Here is a 13,427-nt window from a genome sequence, read left to right on the forward strand (position 1 = left end):
AGACAAGATGACTAACAAAAGGGGAATTATGGGATGCTTAAAATGGGTGTTAGTTCATATAAATGGGCATTCGAGACCAAGTGGTATAAGCATGGTATGGGACATGTAGGTCTGCTTATCTAGTTATATTAATTAACGGGAGTAGATGAAGAGCATTCGTTCATGCATTATTAATAATAATGTGATATTTTGTTGTATGATTGCATGTTACTTAATTTAGTTATATCAATCTACTGTAGTAAGGTCTCATGTCCCTATTGAGCGGTGGTTGTTCATCCTTCATTCTGTTTAATTTTTCAAATGAATTAGTGGGTAAGACAATGAATAAACCAGTTGAGGCTAAATTAGATGAGAGTAATAGAGCTTTATTTATTAATTGTAAAGTTGTAAGATTTTGGAGCTATTTTTATAAGAGAAGTTTATTTTAAACCCATGTTTCAGCTTCTTTTTATTTTATTTTACTTTCTCACGCACTAGGTGTGAGGTTTCCACCAACGCCCGGGTCCAAGGCGTGACAATGGAGGTGGGCATGTACATATAAGGCACATCACCCCCTCTTCATTGGTCGATGTGGGATGTCACATATCTTGTCCTCATGGAGTTTATTTTTCATAATTTTTTCAAGAACAAGCAAACATGCTGAATACCTATAGACAGCCTGTAAATGATCCATTCTCCAACACATACAATTCAGGATGGCAAAGGCATCAATTTTTTATGGAACAATAATCAAAACATACAAAAACCACCACAAGAGAAGAAAAATAACTTGGAAGACATAATCGCACAACTCGCCACAAATACAAATCAATTCATGATTAAAATGGAGACGACCTTACAAAATCAAGCCGCTTCCATCATAAATTTAGAAATTCAAATGGGTAAATTGGCGAACGATGAGAGAGAGAGAGAGAGAGGAGTTTTGCCGAGCTAATCCAAGGTTAATCTGAAAATTCAAGAACATGTGAAGGCAATCACACTCCGAAATGGAAGGCCCATCAAAACCGCTATAGATTTGAATGCAAAAAAGCATCTGCATCAATGTTAGAACCTACATATTTCAAATTTTGAACAGAATTATTAAGAAAATATTGGATGTGTGATTCAAGTTATATTTCAAATTTTGAACTTGGACATAACATAATTCAAAATCTGTTTTTTTTAGAAATATGAGAGGAAGAAAGATAAAGTTAAAATTTTATTTCCAAAAAGGTGAAATGGGAAGGAAAGACAAGAGGTGAGCAGATGAGTAAAAAATAAATAGTGGCACTAAATTGCAAAACCAATGATGATATGGGAAATTTTTTGCTTCATATTCAATTTCTAAAGACAAAATGTGAGAAGAAGAAAGATGGGGTTCAAATTAGATTTCCAAAAGGTTGACATGAGAAAGAAAGAAAAGAGGTGAGAAGATGAGTGAAAAAGAAATGACAGTATTAAACTACAAAACCAGTGATAATGTGAGCTATTTTTGGTTTCATTCAATTTCTAAAGAAAAAATGTGAGAAGAAAGTACACAAGAGGTTCAAATTCTATTTCCAAAAATGTGATATGAAAAGGAAAGACAAGAGGTGAGCAGATGAGTTAGAAAGAAACGATGGCATTAAACTGCAAAACTAGTGATGATATGGGCTATTTTTAGCTTCATACTCAATTTCTAAAGACAAAACGTGAGAGGAAGAAAGATGTTGTTCAAATTCTATTTACAAAAAGGTGCTATGGGAAGGAAAGACAAGAGGTGAGCAGATGAGTGAAAAATAAACAATGGCACTAAACTGCAAAACCAATGATGAAATGGGAAATTTTTTTGCTTCATATTCAATTTCTAAAGACAAAATGTGAGTAGAAAAAAGATGAGGTTCACATTAGATTTCCAAAAAGCTAACATGAGAAAGAAAGAAAAAGAGGTGAGAAGATGAGTGAAAAAGAAACGACAATATTAAACTGCAAAACCAGTGATGATATGAGTTATTTTGAGGTTGACATTCAATTTCTAAAGACAAAATGTGTGAAGAACAAAGACGGGGTTCAAATTATATTTCCAAAAAGTTGACATGGGGGAAAAAAAAAGATGTGAGAAGATGAGTGTAAAGGAAATGACATTATTAAACTGCAAAACCAATGATGATGTGAGCTATTTTTAGGTTTACATTCAATTTCTAAAGACAAAATGTGATGAGAAAATAGACCAAAGGTTTCAATTCTGTTTCCAAAAAGGTGATACGAGAAAGATATATAAGAGGTGAGCAGATGAGTGAAAAAGAAACTGCGGTACCAAAATGCAAAACCAATGATGATATGGGCTATTTTAGCTTCATGTTTTATTTCCAAAAACATGAGATGAAAAAGAAAAGACGATCAAATTCTATTCAAATAAACATGACGTGAGAAGGAAAGACAATAAATGGGAAGTGAGTGAAAACAAAAGTAAAGCTTAAAAGCAAATAGTCTTAAAACATGAAAACCTAATTGTGATCGTGAGCCATTTTAGGTTTTACAATCTATTTGAAAGACGTGAATATAATCAAACATAGCATTATTAAGGTAAGGAAATAGATGTGAATCGTGATTCAATTGCTAATAAGTGTAAAATTAATCTTGTTTTTTAATGCTTTTATGTTAAAACAAAATGTCACAAATTTATTAATATAAGTATTAATCATGTGGGATATGCTACATCACTTGGGATGCTGATTTAGAAGGCTAAAGTGCACTGCAATTTGTTTGCTTGATGGCTAGCTGATTAAAAGGATTAAATGTTTGTTTGTTTCTATCTTTTTTTGCAGATTACTCTCATTGCTAAGAATTCTTTTCGGTAAATTAAGGACTAGAGAAAGAAGTTTGAGTTTGTTGAAACATTTCATTGTAACAATGATAAACAGAATGAGGTAATTGGTTATGTGGTTTGTTTTTACATTTTCAAGTTTAGTTATAAAACAAGAAACCAAACTCAATTTCTGATTTACTTCTCAATTTTTGACATGACAAATGAATAAACCAACCTAGAAAACCAAAAGAACGTTAAAACCAACCTTTTTTTAACAAAACCTAGAAATCCCTTTGAGCTAAACCCGTGCAATAAGGATGAAGCGTAGCTGAAATGGCAACACTCGAACGCAACATCTGAGAGGAAAACCGACGAGATAAAGACCAAAAGGGCGGCTGGATTCGCAGCGTGCCTCCCTAAACGAAAATCGACGGCCTCTCACGCATGCAGAACAATGAACTCTAATCTTCCATGGCTACCCCCAACCAGCTGGTTCAAACAAAACCATGTGCCTCTCAAGAAGGAACAGGCGCATGGTTAGATTCGAAGGAGATGGGGCAAAACGGGGAAAACACAAAACAATTAGCCAAGGATAAAATCGTGATTTTATTGTGTAAGGAAAGAAAATGAGCTGGCTGAACAGTTAAAAATAGAGGCATTTTCGTAAATTTACTGTGCTTAGCTACAGGGATCAATTGGTTTGGGTTTTAGTATATATATAATTTCTCAAAAATTATATTAGGATTATTTATATTTTGATCCCCATGAGCCACCTATAAATGTGGTGTTCGTAAAAGTTGCTAGACAAAATGCAAAAACAGTATTTGAAAGGAATTGTGCAGTTACTAATGGTGTTGTTTTATGACCGTGGACGTATTTGTTCTCCCAACAAAAGCAGTTTCCCACACTACCTGATGATACCGAGTTAAGGAAGGGAATCTGGAGTCTATATTATGATTGCTTGGAACACAATCTTAAATAGTGGACGAATGTGGTGAACAATGGTTATTATGATGAGCTTAAACTACATGTCAAGATTGGCGTTGGTCGTCTTAATGACTTTTGGCGTGATTCTATAAGGTAGTTGGTTAGATTTTGTCTTTGTTATTAAAATTGGTTATAATTTAGTTTAGTTTTAAATTTAAGGGAGATTCACTATTATACCCAATATAGGAGCCCAAATTATAATTTTTTTTTAAAAAAAAAACTTATATGAAATGGACTTCAGAAACACACCCAAAGCCCATTTACAACATAACAAAAAGGCTTTTAACTTCTTTTAAATTCCAAAATTGCCATTTATTTTTTAAACAAACCCAATCCCAAAGCCTCATAATAAAAGCCCAAAACACTTAATAGGGCATCAAAGTAATTTCATAATCAAAATAAATTCAATAGGGCTAGCTGTCATTTTTTGGGCTTGTTTATAGAAATTAAATTGTATAGGATTTATCTATATTATTAGTGCTAAGAATGGGTATATGACTAAGAGGAATGCTAGCAACGTTCTCTCTAACCTTCTCTTTTGGACCTTCTCCATTTTTTGCTTGACATGTGTCATTCTCCTTACACTTAAAACAATGTCATTAATATATTATACAAGCTAACTTTTGCTTTCCAAATTTAACCTTATTAAATGTTTTCAATTTATCCAAAAAAATTTCACAACTTTCTTATCATCTTATTAATTTTTTTTCTAATATCAATTTTTTTTATAAAGAAAATATGTGCTTTTAAGAGGAAATGTCATTTTTTTTTTTTAATTTTTAACACAAAGGGTTTAGATAGGAAAAAAAAAAGGTCCTTTGTGTTTTAAAAAAAACAGACGTTTCCTCTTTTTTGAAAAAAAGCTGACATTTTCTTTATAAAAAAAATTAATAAGATAGTAAGAAAGTTGTGAACTTTTTTTTGGATAAATTGAATACATTTAATAAGGGTAAACTTGGAAAGCAAAAGTTAACTTGTATAATATATTAATGACATTGTTTTAAGTGTAAAGAAAATGACACATATCAAGCAAAAAAGGGAGAAGATCCAAAAGAGAAAGTTTAGAGAGAAGATTGCTAGCATTCTCCAAAAAAAGCCCTATGAATAAATATCTCTAAATGTAAATGTATTTGATATAAATTCTTCCTATGAATTGTTTGTAGGGGTTTGATTTATTGTGTACGTCACATCCATTCTAATTTCAAGGAACTTAGATTTTCTGTGGTTTAGATGGTTAAGAGCTCAAGACGTGAAGCCCCTATACTACCCTTCACCGCCCACTATGCCATGTGTGAAATGAGTCCACGCTCCAAAGTCAAATGCACATTAAAACTTGATATTGATAGAAGAGGAATCTCTTACTCAGTCAAGAAGGAACTGCATTGGATTCCATTCCCGAGGCAACCGCTCCAAAGTCAATGACAAGCCCAACTTGTTCGTCAAATTCCAAAATCCTTGGCATATGTGAATCTTAATTCCACAAAACGTTACACTCAAAACTTGAAACACACTTCCTGCCAACCACTATCCTCCAAGTCTTTTGATCTATTCAACTTTAATTTCCTTGCATCTTCAAGCCGCAGTGAAAGGGTGAGACTCGGCGGATTCACATGGTTTCAAGCTCCAAAACCATGCCTTTCGAGGCCTACAGAAGGCCACACCTCCCTTTTTTCTTCAATACTATTTACAAGTAACAGCCAAAACACAAGAAAAGCAAAAGCTTGGAACTTTTGTTTGTATGCATGTATCTTCTGTAAGGCACCAGCCGGCCTTACCCAATATCCAAAACCAATTTTCTTGTTCCTGCTTTTTTTTTCAAGCTCTTTTCTTGTTTCCGATCAAAGGGTAGAAAAAAATGGAAGTGGAGAGCAGTGTGATGGGAACCCAGTCTCCAAAATTTGCTCTGCCTGTGGACTCTGATCACAAGGCCACCGAGTTCAGATTGTTTTCCATAGCCAAACCCCACATGCGAGCGTTTCACTTGTCCTGGTTTTCCTTCTTCCTCTGCTTTGTCTCCAGCTTCGCCGCACCGCCTCTCATTCCTGTCATACGTGACAACCTCAATCTAACGGCTACCGACATCGGTAATGCCGGGATAGCTTCAGTTTCTGGTGCAGTGTTTGCAAGAATAGCCATGGGAACTGCCTGTGACTTATTTGGACCGCGGCTTGCCTCTGCCTCGCTCATCCTCCTCACTGCACCAGCAGTCTTTTTCACTTCCATGGCCTCATCTCCAATCTCTTTCCTCCTCGTGCGTTTCTTCACAGGCTTCTCTTTGGCCACTTTCGTCTCGACCCAATTCTGGATGAGCTCCATGTTCTCTCCTCCAGTCGTTGGCACAGCCAATGGAGTTGCAGGCGGGTGGGGAAACTTGGGTGGTGGAGCAACGCAGCTGATCATGCCCCTTGTTTTTGACGCCATCAAGAACATTGGCGCTGCCAAGTTCACAGCTTGGAGGATCGCCTTCTTCATCCCTGCCCTGTTTCAGACGCTTTCAGCATTTCTTATTCTGATATTTGGTGAGGACATGCCAGACGGGAACTTCCATGGCCTGCAGAAATCTGGGGAGAAGCCAAAAGACAAATTCTCAAGCGTCTTCTATCATGGGGTTACAAATTACAGAGGGTGGATTTTGGCTTTGACTTATGGATATTGCTTTGGGGTTGAGCTGGCAGTGGACAACATAATAGCAGAGTACTTTTATGACAGATTCAATCTGAATCTCCACACTGCAGGGATCATAGCAGCAACTTTTGGATTGGCAAATATTGTTTCTAGGCCTGGAGGAGGGATTCTGTCAGATGTAGTGGCAAAGAGGTTTGGGATGAGGGGCAGGTTGTGGACTTTGTGGATTGTACAAACCTTTGGAGGTGTCCTCTGTGTTGTTCTTGGGCAGGTGAATTCTTTGACTGCATCCATTGCTGTGATGATTTTGTTCTCCTTCTTTGTCCAAGGTGCTTGTGGGCTTACATTTGGGGTGGTTCCTTTTGTCTCGAGAAGGTAAGTTTTTTTCACAAATATTTATTCCATAATTTAAGTTTTTCAATTTCCCTAGTTTTTTTTTTCATGAGAAAGATTTGCTAACTAAAAGCAAGTCAAGCAATATTAATTATCTAGCAGAGAACAGCTAATTGATCAGAGAAAGTTAGAAACATCGATCGAAGTATTAGTTTTCATGAAAGAAATTTATGTTGACCCCTCTACCTCAACTGTCAGAGTGGAGAAATGAAAACTTTGACACGTTACATTGTTTAGTAGCTACATTATTGTGTAATTATGTGACACAATTTCCATACTTTTTTTTCAGGTCATTAGGGGTCATATCTGGTATGACAGGAGGAGGTGGAAATGTGGGTGCCGTTCTGACCCAACTGATATTCTTCAAAGGATCAAAATATTCAAAAGAAACAGGCATAACTCTAATGGGGATCATGATCATCTGTTGTACCCTCCCAATGACTTTGATTTACTTCCCACAATGGGGTGGCATGTTCCTTGGTCCATCTGAAAAGAAGGCCACAGAAGAAGACTACTACATGTCTGAGTGGAGTTCGAAGGAGAAGGACAAAGGGTTTCACCAGGCAAGTGTCAAATTTGCTGAGAACAGCAGAAGTGAAAGAGGAAAACCCGACTATGTAACCAGGCCCTCTGATGAGACTTCACCACCACATGTGTGAAAGCTTCAAACAAAAAAGCTCGGAAATCTCTGCATGTTTATAGCTTTTAAAGTTGATCAAGTACTGTTTTAGTTTAAGCAAAATGAAAAGTTTCCTTTAGGTGTCAATATTTGTAAAGCAAGAAAGTTTATGTGGTTAATTGTGTCAAACATTTGTTTCAAATGGGTGATTTTTATATTGCCTAACAGAGCCAAAGCAATTTAAGTCCAATAAGGAGGTAGAATTATGCACCAAACAACTTGATGATGATTTGGACTTGAATATTGAATTTGGCATGAAATTTACCTACATCTCTAGACTCTACTCATCAAAAGCCTTGACCATCGTCCTCCTAATGTAAGCCTAGAAAACATAAGAGACTAGATTCCCAAATGTTTGACAGTTTTTGGGCATATACGACCAAAAAAACCAAAAAGTTCTGCGGCATATTATGGATAAGCTAGCCTATGGGTATTCTTGATAAGAATCAGCAATGCCTTGCTAGGCCCAGCTAGTTTTGCTTTAACCCATCAACTCTTCTTATTAATCAAAAGTTTTGCGGCATATTTGATAACCTCACTTATTTTCTTCATCTCTTATATGTAATATTACAAATTATTTTAGGCTAATCCATGAATAATCACAGCGGCGTCTTCAGGGAATGAATGTTGCTATATGCAAAGCATAGCTGGCAATGTGTTTGATGAGTTCATTCTGCTTGGCAATGGGGAATGGCTTCCCCATTTCCTCAAACGAGTCTTTGCATGCTTCGGCGAAGCTCATAACCGCAGAGAGTTTGACGTTGAAGCTGCCTATGTCATGACTCTTGAGACTCCGCAGGCTCTCCTTGAGGCTATAAAGGGCTTCGTCATACACGTACGTGCAAGTTGGAGAGTCCTTGTGGGGAAGCCTAGCAGCCGAACTTTTTGCTTGCTTTGTCTCTGAAATCAATCGATTGACAGTTGCCTCCGCGGCGACATATGGGCTTTTCTCTCTTCCCACAACCGAGTGGCAGAGGGCTGCGTAGTTAGCTCCGGCACATAGATCCAAGCCCTGTCCATGAGCTTGGCCTGAGAGGAAGGCAAGAAAGAGCAGTGACAAAGAGATGAGCTGCTTGTTGACAGTGACACCCATTGTAATAACAAATCTTACTTTAAACCAATGAAACAATTGAATTTTCATTCATTTAACACATACAATATTGTATAATATTAAATATTAAATCACATTCAAAGCTACTACGATTCAAATAAATAATTTCATAGCATCATATCGACAAGCCACAATATTTTTTCAAGATGAAGTGAAGCCATCTCCTTGATTTCGTCAAACGTTTTGTGCATTGGTTCAACCATATATAAGCTGCCACATGCAGCCCACGTGGTAATAAATTGTTGCCCACTTCGTCTTCTTTTCCTTTTCTACAATTTCCATTTTCAGTCACCATCTTACATGTTTTCCCATATTTTCCAAGGAAATGGGAACAGAATGTTGTGATTCTTGACTTATAGTTGGGGACATGTTTGGTGACTGAGATTGAATTGGATTATGAGGTAGAATTGGATTGCATTGGATTACATTGGATTGAAAATAATAACGCTAATCCAATGATGTGTTTGATACCACACATGATTACAGGGTTGAATTAATTGAAATGTGCTATTAATTACATGGCTTAGTAGGATTAGACATACTCCAATCCGACTTAATCCCAACATTTTGGTAGGTATAATCATATTACATTTGACTTGTAGTAGGATTAGACGTAATCCAATCCATGTTGTTTTTAGGCCATCAAATATTTGACGAGGATTATGAATCCTATCCAACTACATAATTCAATTCACTAAACAGACCCTTATTGTTTGGTATGGGTATGGCCTTCCGGTTTTATACAACTGCAAGCCCATCATTGATCCACGTCATTCTTTGCCAAATGGCCATCGGCCAAACAATAAAATTCCAGACTCCGTAGTCGAGAAGAGGAAAATTTCCCATCAAAAACACAACTCTTCTTAGCAAATATGGAAAAACATGTAACATGGCGAGGAGAGACTCAAGGACGTGATCACTAAGCAGGCTGCATCATATCATGAGTAGCTAGCTATATATGCTTGAACCAATGTCAAAGAATTTTGAGGAATCAAGTGGATCGGTTCACACACTTATGAGTAGGTGCATGATGAAAATTGAAACCCAAGGAAGCATACTTTTTTAGCAAGAAATCTTTCTGATCCGTTGTGATTTTGAGCTCTTCTAAGGGAAACTTAACTGTTGCATATCTCTACAAGTTACCAAAATCTTTGTCAGCTAATAAACAATGACTTTCCGATTGAAAATAAAATTTGAGAAAGATGTAGGCTAAGAGTGGAGATGAACAAGTGAGTCTGTAATAAACAAATACTATATTTGATGAATGATCAAGAGACAGAAAGTAAAGACATCATCTTTATTATCTGTGCAAAGTTTTTTAGGCCATGCGCGTGCATTGAGGCCTAAAGGCTGCGTTGGACGGTGCCAGCACCCACCTCCTCTTCCACTATCAAAACCTAAGTCACCCACTCAAACGGGTCTGGTTCTGGTTTCTCGTTCTAAAGTGGACACAACACAAATTTGAATAAACAATTCAAGCTTGGAAGCTTTTAGACCCTTTTACTCAAAACAAAGAAACTATTTTATTTATTCTTTCATACAAAGTACGAACTGAATTACACTACAATACCACAGAAAACATAATTTTTTTTTTAATATCTTTTTATACCATCCATCACCTTCAAACATAATTGTAAATATTTTTGTAGAAGGGAAGCTCAAAGAAACCACTAAGTCAAATAAATCTTTCTAACACATCTTCTCATGCGACCTTGCTATATGCTTGACTTGACCCCCATCCCTTCTCAAGCAGTAGTCTATGACTGAAGGAAGCAAGGGAGCTTTTGACTTCCCATAAGAGTTTCGACACAAATCGGATCGAAGTGATCTCGGGTCCCCGGTTGTGGGTTTAAGCCGGATATCAATAAGATCCACATCTGTGCATGGAGTGTCATTGCTACAAGCTAGACGAATTGGCTCCTTTGAATAATTCCCAATTATATTATCGAATTTAACACCTGAGATTGCCACAGCTCCTCTAATTTGGTTCTGGCACAAATGCTTCTTCATGTTGTCACAATAGTTTTGGTCTATCACTATAGGAACGCCCACATTGGAAACCTGGATGTTGGAGAATGATACATTCTTCACGGACCCCTTTCCTCCCTGCCAAATTTAGGATTTATTAACATGTGGATATTTAATTAGTAAGTACGCAATTAATTATTAACTTTATTTATACGTACCGGCCAAGTCTTGATCCTAACTCCTGATTGAGTATTCTGAAATAAAATGTTGTTCACGATGATGTTTGAGACACAAGCTACACTTCCGGCTTTTCCGAGTCCTCCTAGACTGTAATACGAGAAAGAAAGAAACGAAAAAAACAAAATTAATGCATCGTTGATTTCAAAAAAACAAAAAAACAAACCCAAAAAAAAAAAAAAACTCATGTTTTCTATTGAAATTTAAACTAAGATCTAAAAAGGGTCAATGTATATGTATGTGGCATACCTTATGCCATGGCCAGGGCCACATTTAACATGATGAATATGAACGTTAGAGCATCCTGTTTGTATGGATACACAGTCATCTCCTGTATAAAGAGAGAAACCACAAATGTTAGGATTTAATATAATAATAATGTGGAGCTCCAATATCAGGCATACAGAAGTCAAGTTGGCAAGTTGCACATTGTTTTTCTTGTGCCCTGCAAATCCCTGCTTGCTTCAAAAGTTATACTTGAGTGACAGTTTACCGTTTAAAAATGTTTATGAGGCACCAGTTTATAAATTATTTTCTTCCTCGTACCAGTGAGCTAACTATCTTTTCAGTACAATTCCAAGTGCGCAATGCACCATCTAGGCACTGGGCACTGACTACTTTTTTTTAGCACACATTTTCCTTTTTTATTTTTATTTTTCAATTATTTATAATTTAGAAAAGGATATTAATTATGGCTTGATTATTCTTACTTACCACAGCCAATAGTAGAATGGTGAATTTCCACGTTTTGTGTGTTCTGCAAGTGAATGCCGTCTGTATTTGGGCTATAATCTGGTGAAGTGATGGTAATGTTGTTCACTTTGATCCACGAAGAGTTGTCAAATTTTAAGTGGCACTGAGGGCTGTTTATGATTTTGATGTTTCGAACTGTGACATCTGAGCTAAAATAGAATCTCAAAGCCTGCATGTAAAAATAAGAAAAGAGAAAAAGCCTTTAAAACCATGTTGCATTGTATCTGATTTCTTTTCAAACAATTTATAATGAGAAGGAAGAAAAGGCTCGAAAGAGAAATAATTACAGTGGGTTTCGTATCCGGAGTGTGCTTGGACCTCTTGTGCGCAGATGAATTCCACCAGTCAGAGCCCTGGCCATCAACAATGCCAGTGCCCTGGATGGTGAAGTTACGAGCGTATTTGAAGTTTATCCATTGGAACAAACTGGATTCTGGCCAGGTACTTGCTTTTGAAGGAGCCAAGAGAGTTCCATCTATCTGTTGGAATTCCAAAATCACATTAATATTATTAGTTAGCTTTGCATGTTAAATCATGGTTAAGTGAAAGAAGCATATGCATTTCTTACACTTCTTCATTTCTTTATTCCTAATGCAGCATGAAATATATATAGTTATTGAAATCTGATGAAGTGATTAAAAAAAGAAAAAAAAAGAAGAGAGAGAACAAAATAAACCTGAAGAACAAGGTCAGGCATACAACCGCTGCCATCAAGAGTTATAGGCTGGATGAGGAACTTGAATCCTGAAGGGATTTCCACAGTTGCCCCTTTAACCCTGCAGGCAGCTTCCCATGCTGCTACAAGTGCCTGATGGATTGGGATGCTCAATAAAATTAGAACATATGTTATTTCATTCTATCTTATTCTCCAGCGGGCGCACACACACACAATTAATGCAAGCACACAAGAACATATATATGCCACTTCCCAATGTTGTTTTACCTTCGAATCATCGGAGACTCCATCACCCTTGGCACCAAATGACAAGACGGGGAAAATGGTAGACTGTTGGGGTTGAGGAGGGGCTGGAGCAGGGCCGGGCAAATGTGAATTATGAGTTCTATTGCCACTGGTGGCACCCTTTCCTTGATGATGTTTATGTGGTTTGCTCTTCTTGGTATGATTTTTTCTTGCCTCAACTGAAGTTATTAGAAATGTTAGAAAGGCAATCAAAAACAAGAAAAGTAGAGAAGATAAATTTTTGCTCCTCTTCATCTGTGTTTTAGGCTTCTATGTATGCTTAGAGCAGAGAGATATTGTCTCTAAGTTTCAGGAAGCACTCTGCTTGCAGCAGGGAGGGTAAGGTAGTTATAGGCAGTTTATAAACTTTATACAAGGATCTTTTACGAAAACACCCTTGCGTGGATTCCAACATTCATGAACACCCTTCATTTCTAGCTAGCTAGCTTTTAAATTTAATTATGAGTTCTATGCCTCTTCTACTGCACTAGGTGCCCTTTCTTTTTTTTTCTTTTTTTTGTTACAATATTTTATGATAGAATTTGGATTAATAATTATCTTTAAGTGATCTCTGAGTCATCTACAAGTATGCAGCTTAAATATTCTGCCATTTGAAATCTATCTTCAAGCAAGACTAGTGCAAAATGATCAGGCATTTAAGAACTATGTCCTGAAGAAACTATATGTGTTTCAGCTGCTTGATTTACTATGATTCAAAATTAATTATCCATCTGTGATCCATTATATATATTCCTACAAGCTTGAGCAAAATTAGCTGCCTTCCAAGTTATTACCCCTGATCTTTTTGCTCTATAACTAATCATGCAATTTCAGTTTCCATTAATCCTAGGTGATATATTCTCTCTTGTGTACTTACGTCTGATAAATTTTTGTATGTTTAGAACCATCCAATTCAATACACATGGGACATGTGGAAATATTTTAT

General features: G+C 36.6%; 3 protein-coding genes across 3 annotated transcripts; 1 reads left to right on the plus strand and 2 right to left on the minus strand.

Moving 5' to 3' along the window:
• On the plus strand, window positions 5,292–7,711 carry LOC18793381 (high affinity nitrate transporter 2.5). Its single transcript, XM_007223209.2, has 2 exons — window positions 5,292–6,754; window positions 7,062–7,711. Exons 1-2 carry the CDS (start codon window positions 5,610–5,612, stop codon window positions 7,429–7,431), a joined length of 1,515 nt encoding a protein of 504 aa, XP_007223271.1. The 5' UTR covers window positions 5,292–5,609; the 3' UTR covers window positions 7,432–7,711.
• On the minus strand, window positions 8,065–8,544 carry LOC18789714. The gene has a single exon (XM_007224711.2). The coding sequence runs from the start codon at window positions 8,542–8,544 to the stop codon at window positions 8,065–8,067; it is 480 nt and encodes a 159-aa protein (XP_007224773.2).
• Window positions 9,923–12,760, minus strand: LOC18791178 (polygalacturonase At1g48100). The gene is made up of 7 exons (XM_007224514.2): window positions 12,464–12,760; window positions 12,197–12,328; window positions 11,808–11,999; window positions 11,482–11,689; window positions 11,017–11,098; window positions 10,749–10,857; window positions 9,923–10,668 (listed from the first exon to the last, which is right to left on the minus strand). Exons 1-7 carry the CDS (start codon window positions 12,734–12,736, stop codon window positions 10,252–10,254), a joined length of 1,413 nt encoding a protein of 470 aa, XP_007224576.1. The 5' UTR covers window positions 12,737–12,760; the 3' UTR covers window positions 9,923–10,251.

This window comes from Prunus persica, chromosome G1, assembly GCF_000346465.2.
Source record: "Prunus persica cultivar Lovell chromosome G1, Prunus_persica_NCBIv2, whole genome shotgun sequence".
Classification (NCBI taxonomy): domain Eukaryota; kingdom Viridiplantae; phylum Streptophyta; class Magnoliopsida; order Rosales; family Rosaceae; genus Prunus; species Prunus persica.

Bases quoted from the DNA above. Each gene is read 5' to 3' on its own strand.
- LOC18791178 (XM_007224514.2), bottom strand. From the start codon at position 12,736: ATGAAGAGGAGCAAAAATTTATCTTCTCTACTTTTCTTGTTTTTGATT. The intron at 11,099-11,481 runs GTAAGTAAGAAT...CTCTTTATACAG, and splicing joins CCATTCTACTATTGGCTGTG to GAGATGACTGTGTATCCATA. The intron at 10,669-10,748 runs GTACGTATAAAT...TAAATTTGGCAG, and splicing joins TTAGGATCAAGACTTGGCCG to GGAGGAAAGGGGTCCGTGAA.
- LOC18789714 (XM_007224711.2), bottom strand. From the start codon at position 8,544: ATGGGTGTCACTGTCAACAAGCAGCTCATCTCTTTGTCACTGCTCTTT.
- LOC18793381 (XM_007223209.2), top strand. From the start codon at position 5,610: ATGGAAGTGGAGAGCAGTGTGATGGGAACCCAGTCTCCAAAATTTGCT. The intron at 6,755-7,061 runs GTAAGTTTTTTT...CTTTTTTTTCAG, and splicing joins GTTCCTTTTGTCTCGAGAAG to GTCATTAGGGGTCATATCTG.